At 48.1% G+C, this 26704-nt stretch overlaps 1 protein-coding gene across 1 annotated transcript in view; it reads left to right on the forward strand.

The window, feature by feature from the left end:
- Nucleotides 1-26704, forward strand: part of LOC135200305 (NADH dehydrogenase [ubiquinone] iron-sulfur protein 4, mitochondrial-like) — a 38821-nt gene that overhangs the window by 2296 nt on the left and 9821 nt on the right. The window contains exon 2 of the mRNA XM_064228842.1: nucleotides 16792-16939. Coding sequence (XP_064084912.1) covers nucleotides 16792-16939 — 148 coding nt within the window. The remainder of the gene's footprint in view (nucleotides 1-16791; nucleotides 16940-26704) is intronic.

Raw genomic sequence — 26704 nt, forward strand, 5'->3', positions numbered from 1 at the left:
AGTACCGAAATTGGAGGTCTATAATATAGGATCTAGTTGCATTGTGGTCACGCCCCGTTGACAGATCCTCTAGAACTCAACAGCTTCACAGTCACTACCTAGCTGGAGTCTCTAGTAAAGCAGAAGCAGACTTGGGTGACGGTACTCACGAAGTCAGCTATGCTAACAGTTAAGGAACCAAAATATCAATCATATATATGAAATTGTTTCCCAAAATCGAATCTGTCTCCCCCTTCCTCCAAAGGTGGGATTCAGCTATATATATACTGGCAGGTAAGATTCATGAACAAAATGATATTGTTATGATACAATAAAGTTTTGTTCATACTTACCTGGCAGATATATATAATCAAAGTGCCACCCACCTCCCCTCAGGAGACAGTGGCACTAGAAAAATATCTGACAGAAAATGGGAATGGTTCCTTACGCCCGCCTCCCAGCGGCGGAATGGGTACTACCCACCTGGCCGACTCCACTGCGTGTGCCGGAGTTTTGAAATTCTGTCGGACTTCGGAGAATACAGCTATATATATATCTGCCAGGTAAGTATGAACAAAACTTTATTGTATCATAACAATATCATATTCATAATTGCAATTTGAAGACAAGGATTGTGGCTCAAAATGCGAGCTATTAAAAGGTAAGAAGTGATTACTAGTGTTCCCCATTGCAGTGGAGGGTGCGTCTGATCGGCTCTGTCTCGCTCTCAGGCCTAGACCTCTTTCAAGCTCCCAAGCCCAGGGGAGAAGGAATGTTGAAAGCCGTAAGGAGGTTTCAGAGAATCCCCACCGGTCAGGCGTACCCTCGGCAGGTTCTGTAGAGCGTCCCAGACTGCCAAGGATAGCCATTGAAAAGGCATCCTTAAAAAAAAAAAAGTGCGTCTCTTCATCTTACATCCACGAAAAAAACGAAAAATGTATATGTTTGGTTTGGATGGATCTAGCGCGTTCTCTGAAAACTAAAAGAACACTGAGCAAGAGCCAGCCAGGAACTTAAGAAGCCGCGTTCCAGCAAGCTAGCGTGGAGCCACGTTCCAACAGCCAGCAGCGAGCCGCGTTCCAGAAAACAGACTAGCACGAGCCGCGTTCCTACAAACCAAACGCGAGCTGCGTTCTAGCAACTGAGCGCGAGCCGCGTTCTAGAAAATTTTTCTTGGTGCAAGGCGCCTTCAAAGAGACGAAGCGCCAGCCTGGCGCAAATTGTGCCAGAAAAACAGACGGCTAGAGCAAGGAGCCTTATAGTACAGTGGCAATCAGAACGATCCTTCCATTGAACGTTTCCGGGCAAGAGGCTCTTTCTAAAAGGGGTCTAGTAGGCGCTCGGAAACTATCAGGGCGCACAGGACCTTCCACGCAAGCGGAACGTTCCAGGAGCGAGTCTCCTTTCTAGCGTGCGGAACATTCCAGGCGCGCGGAACTATCCAGGCGCTAGGCGCAAGGAGCCAGGCGCCAGAATATTCCAAATCTTCTTATGAGAGAGAGGTCAGTCGCGAGGCTCCTCTTTGAGTTTTTAACTTGAGCAACTTTCTGGTGGCAAAGGTGCAAGATGTCGCACAGGCGGCCGTCGCTTTTGTCAGAAGGATTCTGATACTAAGAGAAACAATTTTTTCATTATTCAGAAGACCTCCTGTGTTTGGCAGTTCCTCTCAATGCGGACTCTCTCCTTCATTCATGCTCTTCCTCGTTATGAAGAGGCAAGAGCTTGGGAGTTTTTCTTATAAGATCTCATCGACGTTTGGGTATGATGGCGGATAGGAAATATCTACTTCCTTCCGTAAACCCTACAGATGAACAGGAATTCTGTCTCTTCCGCGATTTATGAGGAAATCACGAAGATTTAAAGAGTTCCTGGATTAACTTCCTTCCTTGAGGGAGATATATATACTCTTTCTATCGTTCTATTAACGAAAAGAACGAAGACAGTAAAAATTTTTTTTTTCCTTTCTCTATCTGCCTCGGCAGGGAAAGAAGGTAGTAGAGTATCTGCTGTATGAGAATACGATACGGCAAATCATAAGCACATACCGTAGTTACTTCTTTGCTGAGCAACTCAATTACCAGTATCCTTCCAGGAATTTCCTAGGAAGGACTACGCTTAAAGGGATTGTTAAGACAACACCTACTTAGCTTCTAGATTTATCGAAGTCCTTGTTCGCTTAAATATGCATTAATAAGAACTTCCTGAAGTTCGATAATAATTTTATAAGATTCCTTTATTTAATGGAGTAGCTGGCAACTCTGGAAGAGTAAGGCCAGAAAGGCTAACGGAGACTGCTATCGCGCCTTAGAGACCAACGCAGTAACATGTAGGTGTCGGTCATGACTGGTTGGTTACATGTCTCTCTCCTGCGGGATGGAATAACTAACCGTGTCTCTCCCCTACAATCGCGGTTTTAGCCTCGGATTGAGGGGATAGTTAAGCAAACATAAATAAAATATTGTCTGCCTTTTGCTAAGAAGCTTTCAATAAGAAGATATTACAACATTTCAATGCTGTTTACGTAGGTAAACATTATTAAAGGATTCTAAACGCAGCGGAACTCTATATTATATGATGCTCCTCATGCTTACTATATTATATGATGCTTCTCATGCTTACGAAAGCATGGCTTATTAGAGTACATGCTTAGTGAGAAGATGAATGTAGTAGAAGAGAATTCACTTTAAGACTACGGTATGGTCAAGTCTTATGGCACATACCGAGGTTAATTACAGAATTCCATGTATCCTTACAAAGGTTTCCTAGATTAATGCTGTTTACCACAATGTGACAGTATTATAAAGGATTCTAATCGGCAGCAGCACGATATAATAATAATTCTCTCATCCTTTCGAGAAACCGCGCACAACCTTTTTAGAATCGGATATTGCTCAAGAGAAGATGGGCGAGTCGGATGGGAAACATTCTCTTAGTGGCAGAAGTTGTTTCCCCTGAATGGACTATACTACGTATATAAAAAGTTTTTTCCTACTAAGAATGGAATTAACAGTGAAGGATGTCGGGTACCATAAAGGCACAGATGTTCTGGCACATAACCTTAAAAGAACTAGAAGGAAGCGCCAGCCTGGCGCAAAGCGTCAGAAAGCGCCAGCCTGGCGCAATGCGCCAGAAGCACCATCCAAGATATTTTCTTGTTTTACTTTTAGCAAGTTTATTAACCTAAGAGTCCAGTAGTGGTTTGGTTTGGTGTTTGGCTTCTCACCTCGGTGGTCGCGGGTTCGATTCTCGGCCATTCCATTGAGGAGTGAGAGATGGGTGGATTTCTGGTGATAGAAGTTCACTCTCGACGTGGTTCGGAAGTCACGTAAAAACACCATACAAACAAACAAACAAACCAGTAGCCTCTCGGAGGCTCGGTAACGGCAAGATTCGTTCCTGATTTCGTTACCCATTTAATCGGAAAGGGGTCGCTTACAAGGAATGATGAAATGATTTATTTTATCACTTAGGCCAATTCCATGACACTCATATCGCAAAGAGCATCGAGAATCTCTTTTTTGTTCGACACGGCATACAAACCTTCGGTCCTTTTACAATAGGAAGGTACTAGCGGCAGCTGGATAGGTCGTAAGCTTTCGAAACAAGGGGTTCGGTAGTTTAACTGCTTGTCCGACAGGCGCGCGCGCGCGACTGGGAGGTAAACAAACCACTTTTGCTTTCGGGCCTCACAGTGGATGGACGTGTGTGTTCGACGCTCTCTGCCCGCTGCTCGTCGTTTGCTTTCTGAGTATTTGGTTGTAATTGTGTATGAAAGAGTATTGTAAGTACAATCATTCTCTCTTTGCATAATAATTACTGCCTTCAATTGAATTATGATGGAATCTCCTCGCCTCGCTACCCCAAGGAGACTTTGCCCGGGTATCGAAGGGCGTAAATGTGGAAGTTTAGATCGTTCCCACGAGATTGACCCTCATATTTTGTGTGCTCGGTGTCGGGGGCGCGAATGCACCCGGGCCGAGCCCTGTGATGTATGTAATGACTGGTCGGAGGCGCAGTGGACTTTGTATGAGGGCAGGAAGAAGCGAAGGCCTGCAAAGGAGTCGTCGGAAAGCTCTCCCGCGACTCCTTGGTGACGGACACTTCGTCTTCTTTCCTGCGCCCGCCTCAACTTCAACTTCCCCGTCTCGCGCTTCCCATTCTTTGGGGGGGTGTCTAGGTCCTTATCCTCTCCTGACGTGTTGAGTGTGGAGGAGGGCGCTAGATACCCCTGACATAGAGTTGTACTCTGGGTCCTCTATCCGCTCGTCTTAGCGCGAGCGGGTAGAGGATCCTTCTAATCACCCGACTTTTGCCTCCTCAGGTGCGGTTGCCGTGAAGGATGACCTCGGACAGGTGTGGGCATCGTTGGGGCTGCAGGGGCGTGCCGAGTGTCCCAGGGCTGCTCTATCATCTCGCTGGCTCCGTGGCGGTCACTCATGCAACGGTCACAACCACCACCACGACCCTTACAACACCCGGCTACGCGTCACCTCCTCACCTGGTGTACACCCAGCACGCGGTCTCTGTGACACCCACACATCGGTGCAGGGGCCAGTCGCCGTAACTCGGGGGAGTGTGATGCCGCCACCTGGGTTTGCCGTGCTGCCGCGACCGGACTTCATGTGCCGAAGAGCTCGCCCCTGGACCTCCCACCGGTACCGAGGACGTCTGTGCCGCTGGTTCGACCACCTGGACCGCCCACACAGCCTGCCGTACCTGCGTGACCACCGCTGCTGTTCCTGTTCCTGCTCCTGCCGTCTCGACTGCCGTTCCTGTGATGCTCGCACCTGCTGATGTTGTTCCTGTTCCTGGCGCCGCTGCTCCCGATGCTGGTCTGTTCGGACAGGTACGTCCGGGCCCTGTTGCTTCGGCTACAGCAGCCCCGGCTCCGTCCTGGATGACAGACCTGACGTCGGTCCTGAGGAGGTTGACGAAGAAGAAGAAGAAGAGGAGGAAGGTGTCGTCGTCGTCTTCATCGTCTTCTTCGTCGTTTGTCGTCGTCTGCCGCCTCTTCCCCTTCTTCTTCTTCTAAGGCCCCACCGCCTAAGAAGAAGAAGGTTGCCTCCCCCCCCCCCACCCCCCCCCTAAGAAGTCTCCTTCGGGAACTTCTAAGGGCCCGTCTCGCTCCGGTGAGACGGGGGGTTCTTCCGCTGGCGTCGCCCTGCTCCTTCGGGAGCAGGACCCGTCTCTTCTCCCGCAAGGAAGAAGACTACGGGGACCAGAGGGGTGCCGGCTAACACCGCACTTCCTCGCCTGCTGTCAGTGGTTCGGCCACAACAGCAGGAGCCGGCTCGGCCGCTCGTTCGCGAGATGTACCGAGTGTACGGTCGCCTAACAGTGACCGTGCAGCCAGGAACCAGACCTCTGAGTCCGCAGCGTCTGGTTCACGGCACGGAGCGGAAGACTGGTGACAGCCGCTCACGCGGCTCTCACCAGACCAGCTCTCGCTCTCACGGCGAACAGCTGGCTACCCGGGCGGACGTGACGGTCCATGACCGGCCACGGGCTGAGGCTGGGAAGAGGTCCCCGTTCGCCGGCACCAGCCACGGCTGGTGCCAGCGAACTGACGCACCGTGAGGATACGCACCGATCTCACAGTGACAGTGGAGCTCGCGGTCGCCTGACCGTCGCTCTCGCAGAGAGCGATCGGGTACGGCGACCAGCACAGCTCCTCTGACACACGAGACCGGGCCGCCTGTTCTCAGTCCCAGCCGTTCTCCACAGCGAGACGGCTTGACTAGGTCTGCAGCTCGATCACCACCGCGGGTTGGCGATCGCCTGCAGTCCTCCAAGCCCACTGGTTCTGCCAGCGAGCGAGGAGGGAGCGTCAGGTCTGCCTCTCCCATACCTTCAACCTCCTCGGGTTACACCGGGAGGGGCGAGGTATGAGGAGTGATCGTGAGGGGTGCGCCCCTCAGGATCCCGCCACGTCGTCGTACGTACCAGGCTCGGTTCTCGGACCAGCCAGGTCGTACGCACAGGTGGTTGGAGGAGACCGAGAGGGGGCTGTCGCTGCTCCTCTCCTTGAGGCGGAGGAGGGTCTCGGGAGATGCTCCTGTTTGAGGGACTGGACGGTCCGACTCCACAGGATGCTATCACGCCCGAGATCCAGAGGAACTTTGCCGAGGTTATTGCGCTGATTCGTCAGCACAACGACCTCGGGAAGGATCGCCGCTCCCACCATCCGAGCCCACGTCCCGGCTCGAGTCGTTCTGGGGCCCGCCCGAAGAGGGAACCCAGACCGACGGTGGGTTTGCCGCGTTCACAGCTTGCGGACTCAGTGCTGGACCAGGTTGAATCGCTTGTCTCCGGGCGGAAGACGGTTCGCTCAAGTCTGGCAGGTCGAACAAGCTGCTTCCACCTCCTCTGCTACGACAGCGGCGGTTTTACGTGCCATCTTGAAGACCCGATGCCGCCCAAAAAACAGGTCAACCCGGAGTTAGCTAGGCTGACTCCGGGTGTGGTCTCTGCAACAGCTCCTGTCCGAGAACCTGTGGTTCTCGCAGCAAGAGGCACTAGGCCTGGAATCTACCGCCATGGCAGCTTTCCAGGCCGTCTCCTGGCTAGATCTGTGGTCCCTCACAGTATCTAAGGTCGCAGCCAACTCCGGGGTTGGGGGGATTTCTCCCGAAGAGGACTCGGCCTTCAGGAGACTTTGCCAGTCTGGGGGGAAGAGCCATCTCCTTCCTTAAGCCCACCAGACGGTGAACCTGTGGGCCAACCTGGTTCTCCGACGAAGGACGCTGTCCTTACTCGGGTTTCCAGGGCGGCCGGGCGTGAGGCGGCGTTGGGGCTTCGAAACGGACCTCTACGGAGTTCCACGTCTCTCTTCCCAGGAGAGATGGTGGACGCTGCGGTGGGACAGACGGCGCACTGATGACAGTGACCGTCTGGTTCACCAGGCAGTCTCGAAGGCTTCTGGGCAGCCTCGGACTGGGCGGCCAAAGTCTAAGAGCTCGGCTAGCGCTTCCTCGGCTGCTAAGACGGTTGCTGCGTCGAAGCCCCGATGGAATGACTCTGTCTTCTTCGACTTCTAGCAAGGGGAGCCGTAAACCAGCCCTCCTACCCAGCCCTCCTCATCCCGTGGAGGCTCTGGGAAGAAGTCGAAGAAAGGGGGGAAAAAAAACGCTAGGGACGGCGTTCCCCCTCACCTGCTGCCGGAAGTGGGGGTGGGGGGGTGCCTGGCCAGCCATTGGGCAACTTGGCAGCGCTACGGCGCCGAGACCTGGATTGTAGATGTCCTTCGGGAGGGATATCTATTACCCTTCGAATCTCGGCCACACCTCACCTCCAACCCGGTCCAACAGCAGTCGTTACGTTCCAGGGTCATCGAAGGACGTAGCACTCAGACAGGAGATCAAGACCATGCTGAGCAAGAGAGCTGTAGAGATCGTCACGGATCAGTCACCGGGCTTTTACAGTCGACTCTTCTGTGGAAAAAGTCTACGGGAGGCTGGCGCCCGGTGATAGATCTCTCTCCCCTGAACCGGTTTGTTCGCCAGACCCGGTTCACGATGGAGACGGCACGCTCAGTCGCGACTCCATCAGGGAGAACGATTTCATGCTTTCAGTGGACTTGAAGGATGCGATTTTCAAATACCCATTCATCAGTCCTCCAGAAAGTACCTCCGCTTCATCCTCGACGGGACGGTGTACAGTTCAGGGTCACTGTGCTTCGGTCTCTCAACCGCCCCACAGGTGTTCACGCAGCGAGTGTTCACTCTGGTGTCCTGCTTGGGCCCATTCGCAGGGATACGTCTGATGAGGTATCTCGACGATTGGTTAGTCCTGGCGAGCTCCCGCTCGCAGTTTGCTACAGGACAGGGATCGACTGCTCGAGTTCTGTCGCGATCTGGGGGCGATCGTTGTGAACTTCGAAAAGTCCGATCTCGAGCCCAAGCAGAGGATGAAGTACCTGGGGATGCTGATCGACACGGTAGCAGGGCGAGTCTTCCCCGCAGACTCGCGGATCAGCAGATTCAGGGAGGCAGCCACCAGTTCCTGTCTCGGCAGGAACAGGTAGCTCAGCGATGGCAAGTCGTGATCGGACACCTGTCGTCACTCGAGAAGTTAGTCCCTCACGGGCGTCTTCACCTGCGGTCTCTTCAGTGGAGGACTAAAGGAGAGTTGGTCACAGGCGACGGATCCCCCAACCCGCTTTCCAGTGTCACTGACACAGGAGGTGAGGCAGGACCTAGCCTTGGTGGCTCGACGACAGGAACCTCTTAAGAGGATGCCACTGCGCACTCCCCCCCCGGACATGCAGCTGTTTCTCAGACGCATCGACCGAGGGATGGGGCGCACACCTGGAGGAGTTGCTGACTTCAGAGTGTGGGACGAGAACGACAAGCACCTTCACATCAATGTTCTGGAACTCAAGCAGCGTTCCTCGCTCTCCAAGAGTTTCAGGACCGCTTGATGGGACACTCAGTGGTGTTGATGTGCGACAACACCACGGTGGTGGCTTACGTCAACAAACAGGGGGCCTAGTGTCTCTCCCGTTGTACCAGTTGACTCGGCAGGTGCACGAGTGGGCTCAGGCACACTCATAGAGCTGTCGGCACGCTACATTCCAGGGAAGAGGAATGTAGTAGCAGACACGCTCAGCCGTCGGGATCAGGTGATAGGGACCGAATGGTCTCTACACCAGGACGTGGCGGAAAAGGCTCTTCGACCTGTGGGGGCGACCAGTCGTGGATCTGTTCGCCACCCGGCACAACAGGAAGCTCCAGGTGTTCTTCTCGGCCGTGCCGGACCCATGGGCAGCTGCAGAGGACGCTCTTCAACACCCGTGGGACAACCTCTTCGCCTATGCCTTTCCCCCGTTCAGCTGATTCGCAAGGTGATCAGTCGAGCGCTGGTCACCCCGAATCTCAGGATGATCTGGTGGCTCCCAAATGGCCACAGGCCATTTGGTATCCGGACCTGCGGCTGGCTCTTCTCGCAGGAGAACCGAGAGAGATTCCCCCTTGGCACAACCTTCTCGCCCAGCCACACGTCGAGCGGTACCACCGAGCAGTCCAGTCCCTACGTCTTCACGGCTGGCTGTTATCCACCATCTCTTGCGAACGAGGAGGGCTTTTCTCGTAGCGCAGCAACAGAGATGGCTGGAAAACGTCCGTCAGTCCTCTGCAGCTGTGTACCAGGGAAGTGGCCGTCTGTGTGGTTGGTGTCGTAGACGGGGTCTAATCTCCTCTCAGAGCCACTCTTCAGCAGGTAGCGGATTTCCTCGTTTTTTCTTTGCCGAGAGAAGCTCCTCTCAGTCCCCACAGTTAAAGGATACAGAGCCGCCTTGGCGCTCGTCCTGAAACTGAGGGGGTTGGACATCTCGAACTCGTTCGAGATCTCCTTGCTTATGAGGAGCTTCGAAAGTCTTGCCCACCCAGGGAACTCAGGCCCCCTGCGTGGGACGTGACTCTCGTCCTTAGGAGTCTGACTCGAACACCGTTCGAGCCACTCCGAGAGTCGTCAGACAGGGATCTGACCCTCAAGACCCTCTTCTTGCTGGCCCTGGCACATCGGCGAAGAGAGGTAGGGGAACTTCATGGTCTTTCCTATGATGTACGACACTCCAGGGGATGGGATCCGTGACGCTCGATTTCGTCCCGAACTTCGTTGCGAAGACTCAGAAACCGTCAGTCCCTGATGACAGGTTCGAGTCATTCACGATTCCCTCCCTATTGGACTTCACCGATAATGATGCGGATGAGATGCTGCTTTGTCCTGTGAGGGCGCTACGGCGCTATCTGAAGAGAACTCGACACCTCAGGCCTGAGTGTCGACGCCTCTTCGTTAGCACCGGGGTCACCAAGAAAGAAGTATCCAAGAAACTCTTTCATTCTGGCTGTCGTGAGGTCATCAGGAGGGCATATGAGGCTGATGGTAGTGACGACATCCGTACGTCCCGTCCGAGAGCTCACGAAGTCAGAAGTATTGGCCCCTCGTTGGCGTTTCGCAAGAACTTCTCCGTGGCGCAGGTCCTGAAGGCAGGGGTCTGGTCTAACCAGACTACCTTTACGTCCTTCTACCTTCGGGATATTGCCCACAGGTCCTTGGATACGTTTTCCTTGGGACCCGTGGTGGCTGCTCAACAAGTTGTGTAGCTAACCCAGACCCTCGCAGGCTGAACAGCATCGAGTCCTGGTGTGACTGTGTGGATGGATGTGTGAGTGAGTGAGTGACTGGCTCTCTTCTTCCCATCTTTTCCTTCCCCTCCCTACCTGTGGGCAGAGGGCCATGGTCGTCACTACGCTGGATGAGGACGAGATGCAGGTGAGCTATATGACAGAGCCCCATCCTATCCCTTTCACTAGGGATAGGAGCAGAATATCCACCATTCCTTCTACAAGGGGGGGAAGTGGATGCCTACAAGAGTCAAACCCATGACTTTATATTTGCTCCTGTACAGGAACAAGTTCTTGCATTGCTGGTACGAAGAGATACGCATGCCTCTCTCTTAGTACTCGGTCCAGAGGTCTGACCATTGATCCTGCGGTGCACACCCCGATCAATCGGACAGAGGCTTGGATCCCTCCCTCGCTCTTACGACCAGGGAGGCTTCCAAGGTTGGGCGAACACCAGTCTGTTCACAAAAGACTCAGATTCCACCCACCAAGAAGTGAGTCTTCCTATTGTAAAAGGACCGAAGGTTTGTATGCCGTGTCGGAACAAATGACAATTTGTCCAAAATTGCATTTTTCCTAACTATACAAACCTGAGGTCCTTTTACACATAGCCCCACCTCATGCCACCCTCACTCTGCAGTTTTTGCTTGGGCCAAAGCAAAAGTGATTTGTTTACCTCCCAGTCGCGCGCGCGCGCCTGTCGGACAAGCAGTTAAATACCGAAACCCCGCCCCTTGTTCGAAAGCTTACGACCTATCCAGCTGCCGCTAGTACCTTCCTATTGTAAAAGGACCTCAGGTTTGTATAGTTAGGAAAAATGCAATTTTGGACAAATTGTCATTTTCGCCCCTGTTCGCGTTAACAAAAGAGAACCTATTTGGGAACAGACACGGAACGTAACGATCCTTAAAGGTTCGATGCAAGATTTGCATGTCCGTGAGAACCTTCTCGATCGAAGATAATAACTGTAACGTATGTCTTAACATTTATTGAAAAGAGTTTTGAGAACCTGCGGAAAGTCTTCTTCATAGATCTCTTCGCAAGGTAGAAGACGAACAGGCTTCCTATAGACTGCTTCCTTTTCCTCGAACCAAGAGAGGTAGCAATACGTATACGACATCTTTAATTTAAAGAAGTCTTTTTTTTTTCCCTAGTTAAATAAAATTTAACAGGATATTAAGAATAAATGGGCATCGAAGGAAGAGAGGGTGAATGCCTCATTTTGGCCTTAGAGAGGTTGGATTCACAGAAGTCACGTTCTTCTCACAGCATGTTTCGTAAGGCTTTTCCAAGAGTATCTGGATATTCTATCAGAATCTATTATAAATAGACTGAAAAACCTCTCCACTCTGAGTCTGTCCGCGTGCAGACTGACCAGAGTGGACATGAATGAGAGGATTTTTTCAAGGTAAATGACAATAGTCATGGCTAAGACATAGAATTGCTGCAGATCGTGCTAGATGGAATGAGGAAACTGTCCTCTTCCGATACCTCTGTGAACCACATAGCGAGGTTCTTTCTTCACTTTCAGAGGGAAGAATCACCTAGGTATATATCTGCTATCAAAAAACGCAGTAAAAGGCTATACTCTGTCTCTACAAGGGGAATTAGATAACAGAGGATTAAGATCTTCGGGATCTTATACGATACCGCAATACGACAAGAGTAGGTATCATGTACTTCGAATGGGATCTTTTGTGGCCACAGATTCCGTGTTCCGACAAAATGGAACTGCTCCTCATCAAACTTCTTTGAGAAAGTTTATGAAGGAATTCTTTGTTTCTCTTAGCCCTAAACGACCAAGAAGACAAGTGAATTTTTTGTGCATTGGAATCTCGCATCAGATTCAATGGAGACTGGGCAATGGGTTCTTGCCAGCAATAGTTATTGTCTGGCAAAATAACTAAAACCCTCTATTCCTGACGCAACGCTTTCAGATAGAAGTTCGTTGCCCAGGCAGGGTACTTACATTTTCATCTACAGAAGAAGAGATGGTTTAAACGTTTGCCTACAGAGTCTTCGGGTGCGATGAGGGCTCGAAATGCTTCCCAGAAGGTATTCAGAAGGATACAATAAGAGCTAGAAATCAGGGTTCCGCCCAATTTCAGCTCGGAGTCTCCTTCGACTTCCAGACTCCTCCCCTTCTTCGGGCAAGGATAGGGAAGATTCTGCAACGAGGAACCTCATCAACATGTAAGAAGAGATCTCGTTAGCAAAGGAAGTATTCACGAAGGATCCTCCTCGGAGGAAGACTCTTCTCTCTCGTATTGTTAGATATCCTGTCGTCTACTGGATGTAGCTGACTACAATCACCTCCCCTTGCCAGGGGCCAAAAGCTCAAAGGGAAGAATTTCTTCCACCTTCTCCAGTCTCCGATAGACTATGTGGTTGTTCAGGACTCTCGGACAATGTAGCGCCAGCCAGGCGCCAAATGCCAATACAGGCGAAAAACGCCAGAGGTGGACAGTTCCAAGGAACTCTGTCATGGTCGAATACTGAGAAGGAGCGGGCCTCCAACCTGGCGCATTTAGGAGCCAAGCCAGGCTCTAGGAGCCAGCCAGGCGCCATCCAGGTGCCAGGCTCCTTCAAGGCTAGGCTCCAGTCAGGATTGAGGATCCATCCAGGCGCAAGGCTCCTTCCAGTAAAGAGAAACCTAAAGCTCTGTCATGTAAGAGGGGCTAGTCCCCATTGATATGATACAGGTAAGGCTCTGCCATGTAAGTGGGTCAGCCCCCATTGGCACGATCCGAGAAGGCTGTGTCATGTAAGCGGGCTAGCCCCCATTGACATGATCCAGAAGGGTTTGTCAGTCATAGGTCCCTACTCGCTGAAACTCTTAAGGCATGCAGACTCATAGACAGTAATCATGAAGTCTTCTGTCAGGCTCCAGGCGCAAGGCGCCAGCCAGACGCAAGGCTCCAGCCAGGTGCGAGGCGCTAGCCAGGAGGGAGGAGACAATCAGGCGCCAGCCAGGCGCGAGGCTCCAGCCAGGCTCTAGGCGCAAGGCTCCAGCCAGGCACAAGGCGCTAGACAGGCGCTAGGCGCCTGCCAGGCACGAAGCGCTAGCCGGCTCCAGCCTTCACCCAGAAGAGATCTATATCAAAGAATGCCCTGGCCTTCTTTGAGACAATGTGATCTCCTAAGCACTTGACAAGTGCATTGATGATTCCTTCAAACAGCTGAGAATTAAAAGCGCATGAAGTGCGAGCTTTTCCGAATTCTTGTTCTTTCCTTAACAATATGTCTAAGGACATATTAGCTGTCACATACGGGAGATGCAACTCTGTGTTGACTTCCCATATCCGAAGGATGTCAAGATAACCTACGAGAGATCCTTCTCTCTTGGTTGATACGTGTCTGCAGATACATTTCTGGGATAGGGAGCCGATACTGATCCTTAACTAGTGAGTTTAAATTTTATTAACGTCGTGTTTTTTCTTTGGGTTGTTTGAAAGGAGTTGGGATAACTCTTTTCAACTTACGCACTAACCCTCGTGTTAGGATCAGGTGATCGGGATCGGTGTTGTGCTCCTTAATTATGCCACTAGGCATAGGCATATTGTCATGTAAGAGGCTCTGTCGAGTAAATGGATAAGACCCCATCGACAGACCCAATCGACAGACCCACAAGAACTCTTAGCCATAGGTCACATCCTCGCTGAGGCTCTGAGGCGAAGCAGATTCCTAGGCATTAGCCATGGAATCTTCCGCCTGAACAAGTAGGAACCAAGGTTTTATTTATTTATTACCTACAACGTATGTTGTTTACCTGTCTATTCAGTAAATAGTTGTCTCTTACCCACCACCAAGGGTGTCAATCAGCTAAGTATATATCTGCCGGGGAAGTTGCATGTACAAAAATGATATTGTTAGAATACAATAAAGTTTTGTACATACTTACCCGGCAGATATATACGATGAATGGCCCACCCAGCCTCCCCTCAGGAGACAGGTGGAAGAGAAAATCTGGTTCTAGAACGGGAATGATTCCTATTCCTGCCACCCAGCGGCAGGGGGGTAGATCACCTGACCTACCTGCAGCGTGTGCCGCAAAATTCGAATTTCTGTCGGACGTCAGAGACATAAGCTAAGTATATATCTGCCGGGTAAGTATGTACAAAACTTTATTGTATTCTAACAATATCATTTTTTTACCCTAACACTAAATATCGGAAACAGATCAGCATTTGGACTTGAGGTCTGGCACGGGCTACGAACTATGTAAAACAACCTTAACTTAACCTTTCTTAGAGCATCATCCCGTTATCTAACCAGAACTTTCCTTCCTAACCTGACTTGGAGTGCTAGGTATTATTCTAGTTACAACCAGTGTGCAACCCAACTATGAAATCCACATAGATAGGTAGAATGCATTGAGAGGAGTTCAAAACACCCACATTTTTCCATTCGCTAATTAATCGTTTTGGAGATACGATTAATAAATGTTGAAAAGTTACCAATATACGATGGAGCTATATAACCTACATGGCTGTGTAGAGCTCCTTAAAAATAACATTTTCAATTCCTATACCACTGGTTGCAAACCAAAATTTACTTATATAATAAATTTATTTTTTAAAATCTATTTTTCACTCTTCAGTCCCTGCAGTCTCCTCAGTCCCTGCAGTCTCCTCAGTAAACGGAAAATTTTGTAAGTCTCAAGTTGATGTAACCCCCACCTGAAACTGCTCCTATTCGTTTGTTTGTGCGTGTTCATTGAAGACTGTTTGGGTGAAGTTCTGCCCACACATTTGATTTATCCAATTAATTTGATTTTTTCCAGTGGGCGCATTTTTTTTAAGGCACAGGATATTGGTACGGCAGCTGTATAATGATCGCAATAGATATTGGTATGGCTGTGAATTGCACATACATCATATAGGTCAGCATACTAACCTAATCAACCTAACCTAACTGAACCTAGTAGAACATGTTACCTCACTGGGGGGGCTCTGCCCTATGTACCCCCCCTTAAAGAAAAACAACCTTAGAGGAAGACTAATACGTATACAGGTTAGCATACTGACCTAACCAACCTAACCTAATCTACGTGACCTACGGATATACAATTTTTTAGCTCGTTGAAACCTGAAAACATCTGTCTTTCAGCAAAACAAATTTGGTATATTATTACACGGTTCACGTTGCTTAGTCACCATTTTCTTGCTGTCACTGGTATGCCTGAGGCAGTCAACAAGGGTTCACACATGCGCAATTCACAGCTGCTCTACCAATATCCAGTTCGTTTTTTTAAACTCCTCCCGGCCTTTTTGTAGCCCATGGGAGTTCACTATTCAAATGCTTTTAAGTAGACTCCAGATATATTTCCAATTTCAAATCAGTTAGTAGTTCGCCTCAAGAATAGAAGGAGTGGACTTGTGTGTTTCTTGTAATATTTGCTACATTCGTGCGTTAAAATGTATTTTGCAGAGGAGAAGTCAATGGACTTTTTAACAAGGCACTGGGTACTGCCCATACAGGTTTTGTGCAAAAAGTGTGAAAAACCTTGTAGGTACAGAGAAGACAGGAAGCAGTGGGTGTGCGCCCACAATTTGTGCTATAGTAAGAGCAAGAAGAGGAAGTAATGTAATTTTGTAGTAAGTTATTACAGGCAGTCCCTGGGTTAAGACGGGGTTCCATTCTTGAGACGTATTGTAACCCGAAAATCATCGCAAGCCGGAACATCACCAAAAATCCTAAGAAAACCTTACTTTTAATGCTTTGGGTGCATTCAAAACTATGTAAACTGCATTCTTATTGCATTTTTCCTAAAAAAAAAAACTTCAAATATTGATTATTTTGCATTTCTGGTGTCATATTTCTTCTGCCAGATGAGCGTTGTAGGCATCGTAACCCTAGAAATAATTTGTGATGAATATAATTGGAAAGCGTCTTAACCTCGGAACGTCGTAAGCCGAACCCGTCGTAACCCGGGGACTGCCTGTACTAAAAAGCTACACACATCCTGCTTGGCAAATTTTATTTTGCCAATCATTGGTGCCAAAAGTTTTTGAACACTCCTCTATTTTAAGTTTCCTACACTGGTCACCAAATACATCTGTTGATTGGTGCAGTTTCTGCAGCAAGGTGACGAGTGCATGGCTAGAAAATTAGCCACCGATTGAGGGTATAGATGTTGTCGTTGAAATTGATGAGACCTATTTTGTGAGAGCTAAGTACAGTCACAAAAGAGAGTTGAAGCAAGTGTGGCTGTTTGGTGGGGTGAAGCATGAGAATAGGGACAATGTTAAAATAATACCTTTAATTAAGGGCAAGGAAATTCTTGATAGGAATGCCAAGACTTATATCTATAAAAAACAAAAATACATGGCCCATGGTTGGTGGTAATGTCTGATGGTTTGGCGGCTTACAGGAGTAGGTAACAAAGAGTACACATAAAGTGGTTAATCACCCCGAAGCATTTGTGGACCCGACACAGTACAATTTACAGAGAATATTGAAAGGCTTTGGAAAGATGTAAAGGAATGGACAAAGAGGCCAGGGCTCAGAAAAGAATACCTTGAGCAGGTTTGTACACCAAGAAGCACTTACACTCTTTTAAGCCTTGTATTTTTATTTTATTTTCTGGACTTATTCATGAGTCTGTAAGGGCTTAGAGGTAATTTTGTTTTGAGGTTTAGACTCGTTTTGATTGTATCTTTGACTAGCAATCATATTTACTTTTCAGGCGTGCTGTGAGTACATCCCTACCCCGCCTTATTGATGACCTGTCAATAAAGCAAGTAGAACCCTCAGATGCCAAAAAGTCTATGATGACCTTGGAAGAGGCAGAACACGCAAAGGCCTTGCAAGGTTACATTACAATTGAAACTGCTGTAAGTGTTTGAAACTGTTTTTTATATGTATAATACAATACTGTAATATGACTTCTTTAACATTATCATACTTACTTACTTAATTGACTTATTGGTGGTTTTCTATTTTCACATCGTATTGTATATTCACACACACACACACACACACAAGCAGAACAAGTAATATATGTATAGTATAAGAGTTACTTATTTGTATGTGCTGCCGACATTAAAAATGTAATTACTGTAAGAATATGTCCTTAACATATATGACTTGTCAATAGATATGTAAAAATGCTCTAGGTAAAACTTCAGAAGCATGCCACACTTGATATTAAAAAAATAATCACCTACCTGGAAAGTATAGTCATTATATGAGAGATTGAACGAGGTGGAATTAAATGAGCTTGATAAGTTTTTACCTCAAATTTTTCTTAATTTGGAAGAGATGTTTCCTCTACGGTAATATTTACTATTATTGAGCTGTGTAACTACTAAAATCCGCAGAGAAACAAGTACACTATGACATCTTACACATTTGGCCAATCACAGTTTCGTTTTTTGACACCTCAGAAACTTTGGCCAATGGCACGAGTGTTCAAAAAGGTTCTCGGTGCAAAAATACAAAACCCTACCAATGCTATTTCAGTTCCTTCTTAGACCTTGAGCCGGTAGCCAGCACTTCTTCTGAGCAGCATTTATGGGATAATATTCCATATCCTGTTGATGAAATTCCAGCATCTTGTAGTGATTGTTAGTATTTAAGTTATGGTGATTTTTGTCTAGTGTACACTGAAAATACACAAAAACTAGTGGATTTGTGCCAGAGACATAGTGACCTTAAAGAGGGGGTCACAGAGAGGGAACACCCCCCCCTGCTAGGGCTAGGTAGGGGTACAGTGCCTTAGGTTAGGTTAGGCGGTTGAGTTAGGTTAGGTAGCGCCCCACAAATCACTTTTCTCCTGCTCCCCCCACCCGAAAACCCTGGTTCCCACTGGGGTCCCCTATAATTGTAGTAGTAGGTTTAGGGTTAGATTGTGTATGTAAGAGTAAGTGATAGTTTCTTGTTTTCAATCTGGTGGTTTCTTGCCGTTTTTCATCATTAAACCTTAAAAAACTGGTGAGGCATGCTTTTGAAGTTTTACCATGCTCTATGCTGCCCACATTATAAGTATAATTATTTTAATAATATTTCATTAACTCACGACATGCAATAGATACACACATGTTCTATATTTTTGTTGGATGGGGGTAAACAATGGTGAAAATATATGGGTTTTTCACTTGTTCATACAAAATTCTTATTTTTTAATGTCTACTAGAGTTAAATTGAGCATCTTGCACTGGTGATTCAAGTATTATGGTAGTGAAATACTTTTGGACAATTTCTTTATTATTTTTATGTACTATATGCTTAGTCCATTAGGTTTTATCATTCATTGTATATTGATAAGTTCATTGGTTGTTTAATTTCATTATTTACTGAGAAACTTTATAAGGATAATCTTGAAACTGTTGCATGTTTTTTAAGTAGAAAGACATTTGTAGGGGTTGTTGTTTTTGTTAATGCTAATCATTTCATTTCATTGGTGTTGCATTTGTTTAATAGACAATTTTAAATGTCTTGAAATGTTAACAGTGAGTTGGTTATGGACAAGATTGAAAGGTAGTTTGTTCCTACACGATATACAAAGGTCCTTTACCTTAGGAATTACTTTTAGCTTAAGCCCATCTGGCTGTTAATCACAATTTCCCAGTGAGATATTATTGTGTTTAGAGTGAATATGTATATAGTGTGTGGCATTAATAATTAATTGACACTTATAATTAATATACAAACCCAATTTTTGTGATAGCCTTTCTAGCTGCCTTACTCCTTTATGTTGATGGTCGCCAGCAAGGGTGCCTACACCCTTATTACATATTTTCGCCCTTTAATTATCAGGGCGAAACAGTGTTTTCATTTTAAATTTACGTCTATGCTTTGGAAATTACTGAGGGGAACTTAGGAGGTTTGTCCTTTGTTTTTCTATCGGTATTCCTCCTCTCTTTCATCCTTTCACTAGCTTATTGGACGAAGAGAGAGGGTGGGCGTGTGGTGTTGGTGTTATCTCTTCTCATTCCGGAGGGCGGTGCCCTTGGATGCAAGAGAAGTACATATCCTTGTTTTTTATTCATATTTCCTTTATTTTACAGGCTAACAGTGGTGATTGTTGATTACAACAGTAATGGTTGGAGATCGTGTTGGCTATATCCTAATCTCGGAATTGTACCTATAACTCTTAGCATGCTGTGATACTGGTCCTTGAGTGTGTGTACTGTTCCCTACTGGAAGTCATATTAATTTGCCATTATCCTGGAGTTTCGTCACTGGACAAGGCCTTCGGGGTTGACTGTGATTATTAACTCTACTTCTGCTGGTCAGTGTCCCACATCCTGTACAAGAAGTCTTGCAGAATTTGGAGAGGAAGAAGTCGATAAGGAAGAGAGCTCGTAAAGTGTCATCATCTTCCCCTTCATAATCATCATATTTTTCTTCAACCTCCTCCCCTTCGACTTCTAAGGCTCCCTGCCGAAGAAGGAAAAAGGTAGTAGTCGTCGTCGCCCCCCCCCCCCCCCCCCCCCCCCCACCCCCCCCCCCCCCCCCCCCCCCCCCCCCCCCCCCCCCCCCCCCCCCAAGTCTCCCCATGGGACTTCTAAGGGTCTGCCTCCTCAGGTCTTCCGTTGGCTCACCTGTTCTTTCAGGAACAAGAACTGTCACGCTGTCCACAGGGCCTAGCATATCAGGAGCTGTAGAAACAAACTTCGGTTCACACTTCTACTGCTTGTCTTAGATGTTGTGCCCCTATGACTAGTTCCGTGTTGGGTACTCATTCTTGAGATACCTGAGTGCACGTAAATCTACGGATTCGCGTGCATCTAGAGTTGGTGATGCTGAGTCCGCTCACTGTCAGGACTCGGGCACAGAGTGGAAGAAAGGAGCGAGTTGCTCAGGTGACTCACACCTTACTGGTGATTGCTCTCACGGTGATCGCTCGGTACCAAGGGTTGTCATGACGGTTCCGCAGGACCGTGCATGCGGTGAGACCAGTAGGGGGTCCCCCATTCAGTCTTTTTGACAGGTTTCGGCGTCTACGAGGACTGGTACCTTTCGTCTGAGAGCCCATGAAGTCAGAGGTATTGGTCCTACCCTTACGTTCCACAAGAACCTGTCGGTTTCACAGGTATTGAAGGCAGTGGTTTGGTCCAACCAGACCACCTTCACCTCCTACCTTTGGGATATAGCCCATAGGTCCTTGGATACCTTTTTCTTGGGACCTGTAGTGGCTGCTCAACAAGTTGTCTAGCTTACTCAGCTCCTCCAACTGAACAAGGTTGCATCTCGCCTTGTGTAACCATGTGAATGTAGGTGTGAATGAGAGTGTGACTGGCTTCTCTTCTTCCTTTCATTCGTTTCTCTTCCTATAGACAGAGAGCTGTGTTCGTCACATGCTGGAATGGGCGGTTGATGCAGGTAAGCTATATGATTGAGCTCCACTCTATCCCCTTTCATTAGGGTATAGAAGCGTGTATCCGTCCCTTCCCTAACAAGGGGGAAGATGACATTAACATGAGACGAACCCAATACTTGTATATTTGTGTTTTTGCTTCTGACCATAAAGTTCTTGTTTGCTATTCATAAGAGGCTACGCTTGCCTCCCTCTTATGAATTGGTCCAGAGGTCTGGCCATTGGTCATGCAGTTCCCATACTTCAACCATTTGGACAGTGGCTAGGTTCCCCTCCTCACTTACGACCAGGATGGGAATCTTGGTTGGGCGAATACCAGTCTGTTCACGTGACTATCAGATTCCTCCCTCCAATCAGTGAGTCTTCCTAATGTAAAGGACTGAGGGTTTGTATAACGTGTAGGAACAAATCACAATTTCTTAAAAATTGCATTTTCATACAATCCACTTACCTGTCAGATATATACATAGCTAAGACTCCGTCGTCCCCGACAGAAATTCAAATTTCGCGCCACTCGCTACAGGTAGGTCAGGTGATCTACCTGCCTGCCCTGGGCGGCAGGACTAGGAACCATCCCCGTTTTCTATCATATTTTCTCTGTCGCCGGTGGTATCAACATTGTTGCTATTACCTCCTGACTTAGATTCATATTTCATCCTTTGATCATCGTTTCTCGGCTTTTTGGTGACGTATCTGGATCGTGTTTTGGCATTCGCTACTGTGGACTGTTTTTGGAATAACTCTTTTGGATTTTTCTCAGTATGTCTGATTCAAATGTGAGTGTGAGAATGTGTGTGAATGTAGGCTGCAGGGTGAGGATACCGAAAGCTTCGGTTGATCCTCACACTGTATGCCGTAAATGTAGGGGGTTTCAGTGTTCTGCTAATAATACTTGTAAGGAATGCGAGGGATTAAATGCAGAAGAGTGGAAGACTTTGACTTCTTATTTGAAGAAGTTAGAGAGGGATAGGGTTAGACGTCTGAAAGGTGTGAGTTCAAGGCCTATTGAGCCTTTCACGGATAATTCTAATCCTACTGATTTAGATTCTCCCTATGTATCTCATTCTCAGAGTGCTCTTTCGGATTCGGCCTCGGAAATCGCCAATCTGAAAGCTACAATTAGAGACATGAAGTCCAAGATGGCTGACTTCCAAGGTAAGGCTAGTGAAAGTGAGCATTACAGTGAAGTGAGTTCTCCCAGTGTTGTGGAGGGGGCGTTTGATCATCCCTGCGACGCTCCCAGGCCTAGACCTCTTCCAAGCTCCCATGCCCAGAGGAGAAGGAAAGTCGAAAGCCTTAAGGAGGTCGTGGGGAATCCCCAACGGTCAGACGTCCCTCAGCTAGCTCTGCTTCGTGGCAGGTGGCTCAAGGGCGCTATAGAAAAAGCGTCCTTCGTGAGTGTTTCTCGTCCTCTCCCTCTCCCTCACCTAAACGAGGGTGGAAGGAGTCGAACTTGTCGAGACCGCTGAAGCGTCATATGAAAGAACCTGAAATAGATTCGAGCCCAGAGCGCTTCTCAGATGACGCTCCCTCTTCTATTAAGAAAGCGAAGGTGGCGTCAGCGTCACCTGACGAGTACGCAGAAGTACCCTTTCCTTCTTCTCCCCCGAGTGATGACGAAAGGCGTCATGCAGTGGACGTGGGAGAAGCGTCAAGGAGGATAATTATGGCAGTTCAAGAGCAACTGTCCTCTCTAGTGGGAGTTTTAGCGCCTCGTCGGAAGGACGTGACGCTTCCAATTAAGAAGTCTCGTCCTCTCTCACCTGCTCAACGAGAAGCGTCATGCAGACGTGAAGCTGCTAAACGTCTTACAGAAGCTTCGAGTTCGAGAACGAGAACGGTGGCTTACGAAAGTTTCGTAACGCCAGAGAGACGTAAGACGTCTTTTAGACATGAAGCGTCATTGAAATCGGATCATAGACGTGACGCTCCGACCAATATTGTGACGCCAAGTAGGACGCCTTTGGAGAGCGGAGCGTCTTCCAGGCGCGAAGCGTCATCAAGACGTCAGCAGACAAGTATGCGAGAGACGTCAGCCAGGACGCTTGGCGAACGGGAAGCGTCATACAAGCGGGAAGCGTCTTCTAATTTTCAAGAGAAGCCTGAGCTTGTAGCGCCTTCCAAGACTTTTAAAGCGGGAAAGGGAAAGAGGAAAGATTATCATTCCCTTAGCCCCTCTCCTATTAGGAGTTTGTCTCCTCCAGAAGAGGAACGTTCGGAAAGGAGAGCGGAGACTCATGTAGATCCCGAGTTGGAAGAAAACTCGGATGATGAATATCAGGGAAGAGAAGGACTGTCTAACTATAAGGTTTTGACTACCTTGCTTCTTGAGGAGTATGGAGACGAGTTGACTCCTGCCGCTCCTCCTTCTCCGCGCGCTCTCTTTTCGAGTGCTAAGGACGAAGAAGCCTTCGTCTTTTCTCAAAATGAAGCCCACCATTTCGATGAAGAGGGCCTTACAATCCTTAGACTCATGGATGAAGTCTAAGAAAGACTTAGTGAGAACAGTCTTCTGCATGCCTCCAGCAAGATTAGCTGGGAAAAGAGGCATTTGGTATCAGACGGGAGAGAATATGGGTATTGCTCTCCATTCTACATCGGAAGCAGATTTTTCGACCTTAGTTGACGCTTCACGTCGACAAGGTCTCAATTCGGCACGAATTACGTGGGGAATTTCTGAACTGGACCATCTCCTCAAGGGACTCTTTCATGTATTGGAAGTCTTCAACTTCTTAGATTGGTCCCTTGGGTGATGTCCAAGAAAGCCCATGATTCGGAAGGAATCGAACCTGAAGCCCTGTTATGCATATTGTCGTGTATTGACAAAGCGGTACAGGATGGCTCTTTTGAAATCTCATCATTATTTGGAGCAGGTCTTCTAAAGAAGAGGACTGTATATGGGGCCTTCTTAACCAAGGCAGTCTCACACGCTCAGAGGGCAGCTCTACTGTATTCGCCTCTATCTGACTTTTTGTTCCCTTCTCAGTTAGTGAAGGACATTGCGCATTCTTTAACTGAGAAGGCGACTCAGGATCTTCTGACGCAGTCAGCAAGAAAGAAGAAACCTGTTTCGGCATCGGACAAGAAAGGACCTAGTACATCTGTTCAGCCCTTTCGAGGTGGTCCGACCTCCAGACCTCCCGCAAGAAGGAAGGCTCCGGAGAAGAGAGGTAGGTCTGCCTTTCGTCCCTTTAAAAAGGGAAAATGAAGATTCTCTCCTCCAAGCACCAGTAGGTGCCAGGCTCCTGGGATTTGTGGAAGCCTGGACACTGATAAACGCAGACGCATCTTCATTGGCTATCATAAGGAAGGGATATCGTATCCCTTTCCTGAACACTCCTCCCCTAACGTCAATACCAAGTACAAGGATCCTGTGCTGAGGGATACTCTTCGATCGATGGTGGAACAAATGTGGGACAAGAGAGCGATAGAACTAGTACTGGATCAAAACTCCCCGGGGTTTTACAATCGCCTTTTTCTGGTTGCGAAAGCCTCGGGAGGCTGGAGACCAGTACTGGACGTCAGCTCTCTGAACAAATTTGTTCAGAAGGAGAAGTTCTCCATGGAGACTTCTGCTTCAGTCCTAGCGTCATTACGACAAGGAGATTGGATGGTGTCTCTAGATCTCCAGGACGCCTACTTTCACGTCCCGATCCACCCTTCATCGAAGAAGTACCTCCGTTTCATGACGGGGGGAAGGATCTTTCAGTTCAGAGCCTTGTGCTTCGGCCTGTCCACAGCTCCTCAGGTCTTCACAAGCCTGATGAAGAATGTGGCGAGGTTTCTTCACCTCAAAGGAGTAAATATCTCTCTGTATCTGGACGACTGGCTCATCAGGGCCAGATCAGAGAGACAGTGCTTGGAGGACCTAAAGTTAACGCTAGATTTGATCAAAGCGTTGGGATTGCTCGTGAACCTCGAGAAGTCTCAGCTGATCCCCAGACAGGACCTAGTCTATCTGGGGATTCGGATGGATTCTCGGGGTTTTCGAGTATTTCCTTCGCAAGAGTGAATCGCAAAAGGTTTGCGGATAGTCTCTCTCTTCTTAGGGAAGGAACATACGTCGGCGAGGGAATGGTTGAGCCTTCTAGGGACCCTTTCCTCGCTAGAACAGTTCTTCCCACTAGGAAGACTGCATTTACGTCCGCTTCAATTCTTCCTCAAGAAGTCTTGGAGCTGGAAAACCTGACAGCTTTCGGACGTTTTTCCCATTCAGTGGAGATAAAATCGCACCTGGAGTGGTGGTTGCCCCCTCTGCAAGAGAACAAAGGGATCTCTCTAAAAACACAGAACCCAGACCTAGTGTTGTACTCCGACGCATCGGAGAAAGGTTGGGGAGCGACATTAGGCTCAGAAGAGGTGTCAGGCACCTGGGATCCAGCACAGGTGACTTGGCACATAAACTGCAAAGAGCTCTTCGCCGTGCATCTGGCTTTGAAGAGTCTAGAACCTCTGGTGTCGAACAAAGTAGTGCAAGTAAACGTGGACAACACCACCGCACTTGCCTACATTCGGAAACAGGGGGGGACTCACTCCTCGTTCCTTTACGAACTGACGAGAGACCTATTGCTTTGGACGTCCCACAGGAACATCTCCCTGCTGACAAGGTTCGTACAGGGAGTAAAGAATGTGAGGGCGGACAGACTCAGCAGGAGGAACCAGGTCCTTCATACAGAGTGGACCCTACACGAGGAAGTGTGTCTCGATCTCTGGTCTCTGTGGGGGACTCCTCATGTGGATCTCTTCGCAACATTCATTTCCAAAAGGCTGCCAGTCTTTTGCTCGGTCGTGGAAGATCCAAGAGCACTTATGGTAGACGCCTTCCTGCTAAATTGGTCTCGAGTAGACGTATATGCTTTTCCCCCATTCAAAATCCTGGGATTAGTAATGAAAAAGTTTGTGGCGTCAAAGGAGACGAGGATGACGTTAATAGCCCCCTTTTGGCCGGCCCAGGATTGGTTCACGGAGGTGGTAGAGTGGATCGTAGACTTTCCAAGATCCCTACCAAGAAGGACAGATCTTCTCAGACAACCACACTTCAAGAGGTACCATAAAACAAAACCTCCCCGCTCTCGCTCTGACTGCCTTTCGACTATCGAAAGACTTGTCAAAGCGAGAGGCTTTTCTCGCGAAGTGGCAAGCGCGATCGCGAGAGCACGCAGAAACCTCCACTACGAAAGTATACCAATCGAAGTGGGAGGTGTTTAGAAGGTGGTGTAGATCCCAAGAAGTTGTCCTCCTCCACTACCTCTATAGCGGAAATTGCTGACTTCCTGCTATTCCTGAGAGAAAAATCTCATCTAGCCGTATCCACAATAAAAGGATACAGAAGTATGCTCTCGGCTGTATTCAGGAATAGAGGATTGGATCTGGCAGATAATAAAGATCTCCACGATCTCATAAGGTCTTTTGAGACTTCAAAGTCGAAGGAACCAGTACCTCCGAACTGGAACCTAGACGTAGTCCTCAAGTTTCTGTCATCGGAAAGATTCGAACCTCCTCATCTGGCATCGTTTAGAGACATCACCAGAAAATGCCTATTCCTATTATCTTTAGCTACGGCAAAGAGAATTAGTGAATTACATGCTCTGCAGGATAAAGTCGGATTCAAGGGAGACTCAGCTATTTGCTCGTTTAAGACCCTGTTTTTAGCTAAAAACGAGAATCCCACGAATCCCTGGCCTAAGTCATTCGAAGTCAAAGGCATGTCCAGTCTCGTAGGCAGAGAAGCAGAGAGGTCTCTATGCCCTGTTAGAGCTCTGAAGTTCTACCTTCAGAGAAAGCATCAGATGGGAGGCTCTAGACAAGGTCTTTGGTGCGCGGTAAAAGACCCCACAAGACTGATGTCCAAGAATGCTCTGGCATTCTTTGTGAGAAACGTCATTACAGACGCTCATAAGGTCTGTCCTGACGAACAGTTACAACTGTTGAGAGTTAAAGCTCATGAAGTGAGAGCTGTAGCGACGTCTCTCTCGTTTCATAAGAATATGTCGCTTAAAAACATCATAGATACGACATTTTGGAGATGCAACTCAGTTTTTGCATCTCATTACTTGAAAGACGTTCGTGTGACATATGAGAAGTGTTTTTCTCTAGGTCCTTTCGTATCGGCGGATACGATTCTGGGTACGGGAGCCGACACCAATCCTTAAATGTATATACTTTTCTTCTTTTTGGATATGGTCTGGAGTCTCTTCGAACAATGGAGGACTTGGTTTAGCACGGGCGGCCGTCTATGTTGTTCAGTAAGAGAATCTTGTCATATCCAATTAGATGA

This window comes from Macrobrachium nipponense, chromosome 26 (assembly GCF_015104395.2).
Source record: "Macrobrachium nipponense isolate FS-2020 chromosome 26, ASM1510439v2, whole genome shotgun sequence".
Classification (NCBI taxonomy): Eukaryota; Metazoa; Arthropoda; class Malacostraca; order Decapoda; family Palaemonidae; genus Macrobrachium; species Macrobrachium nipponense.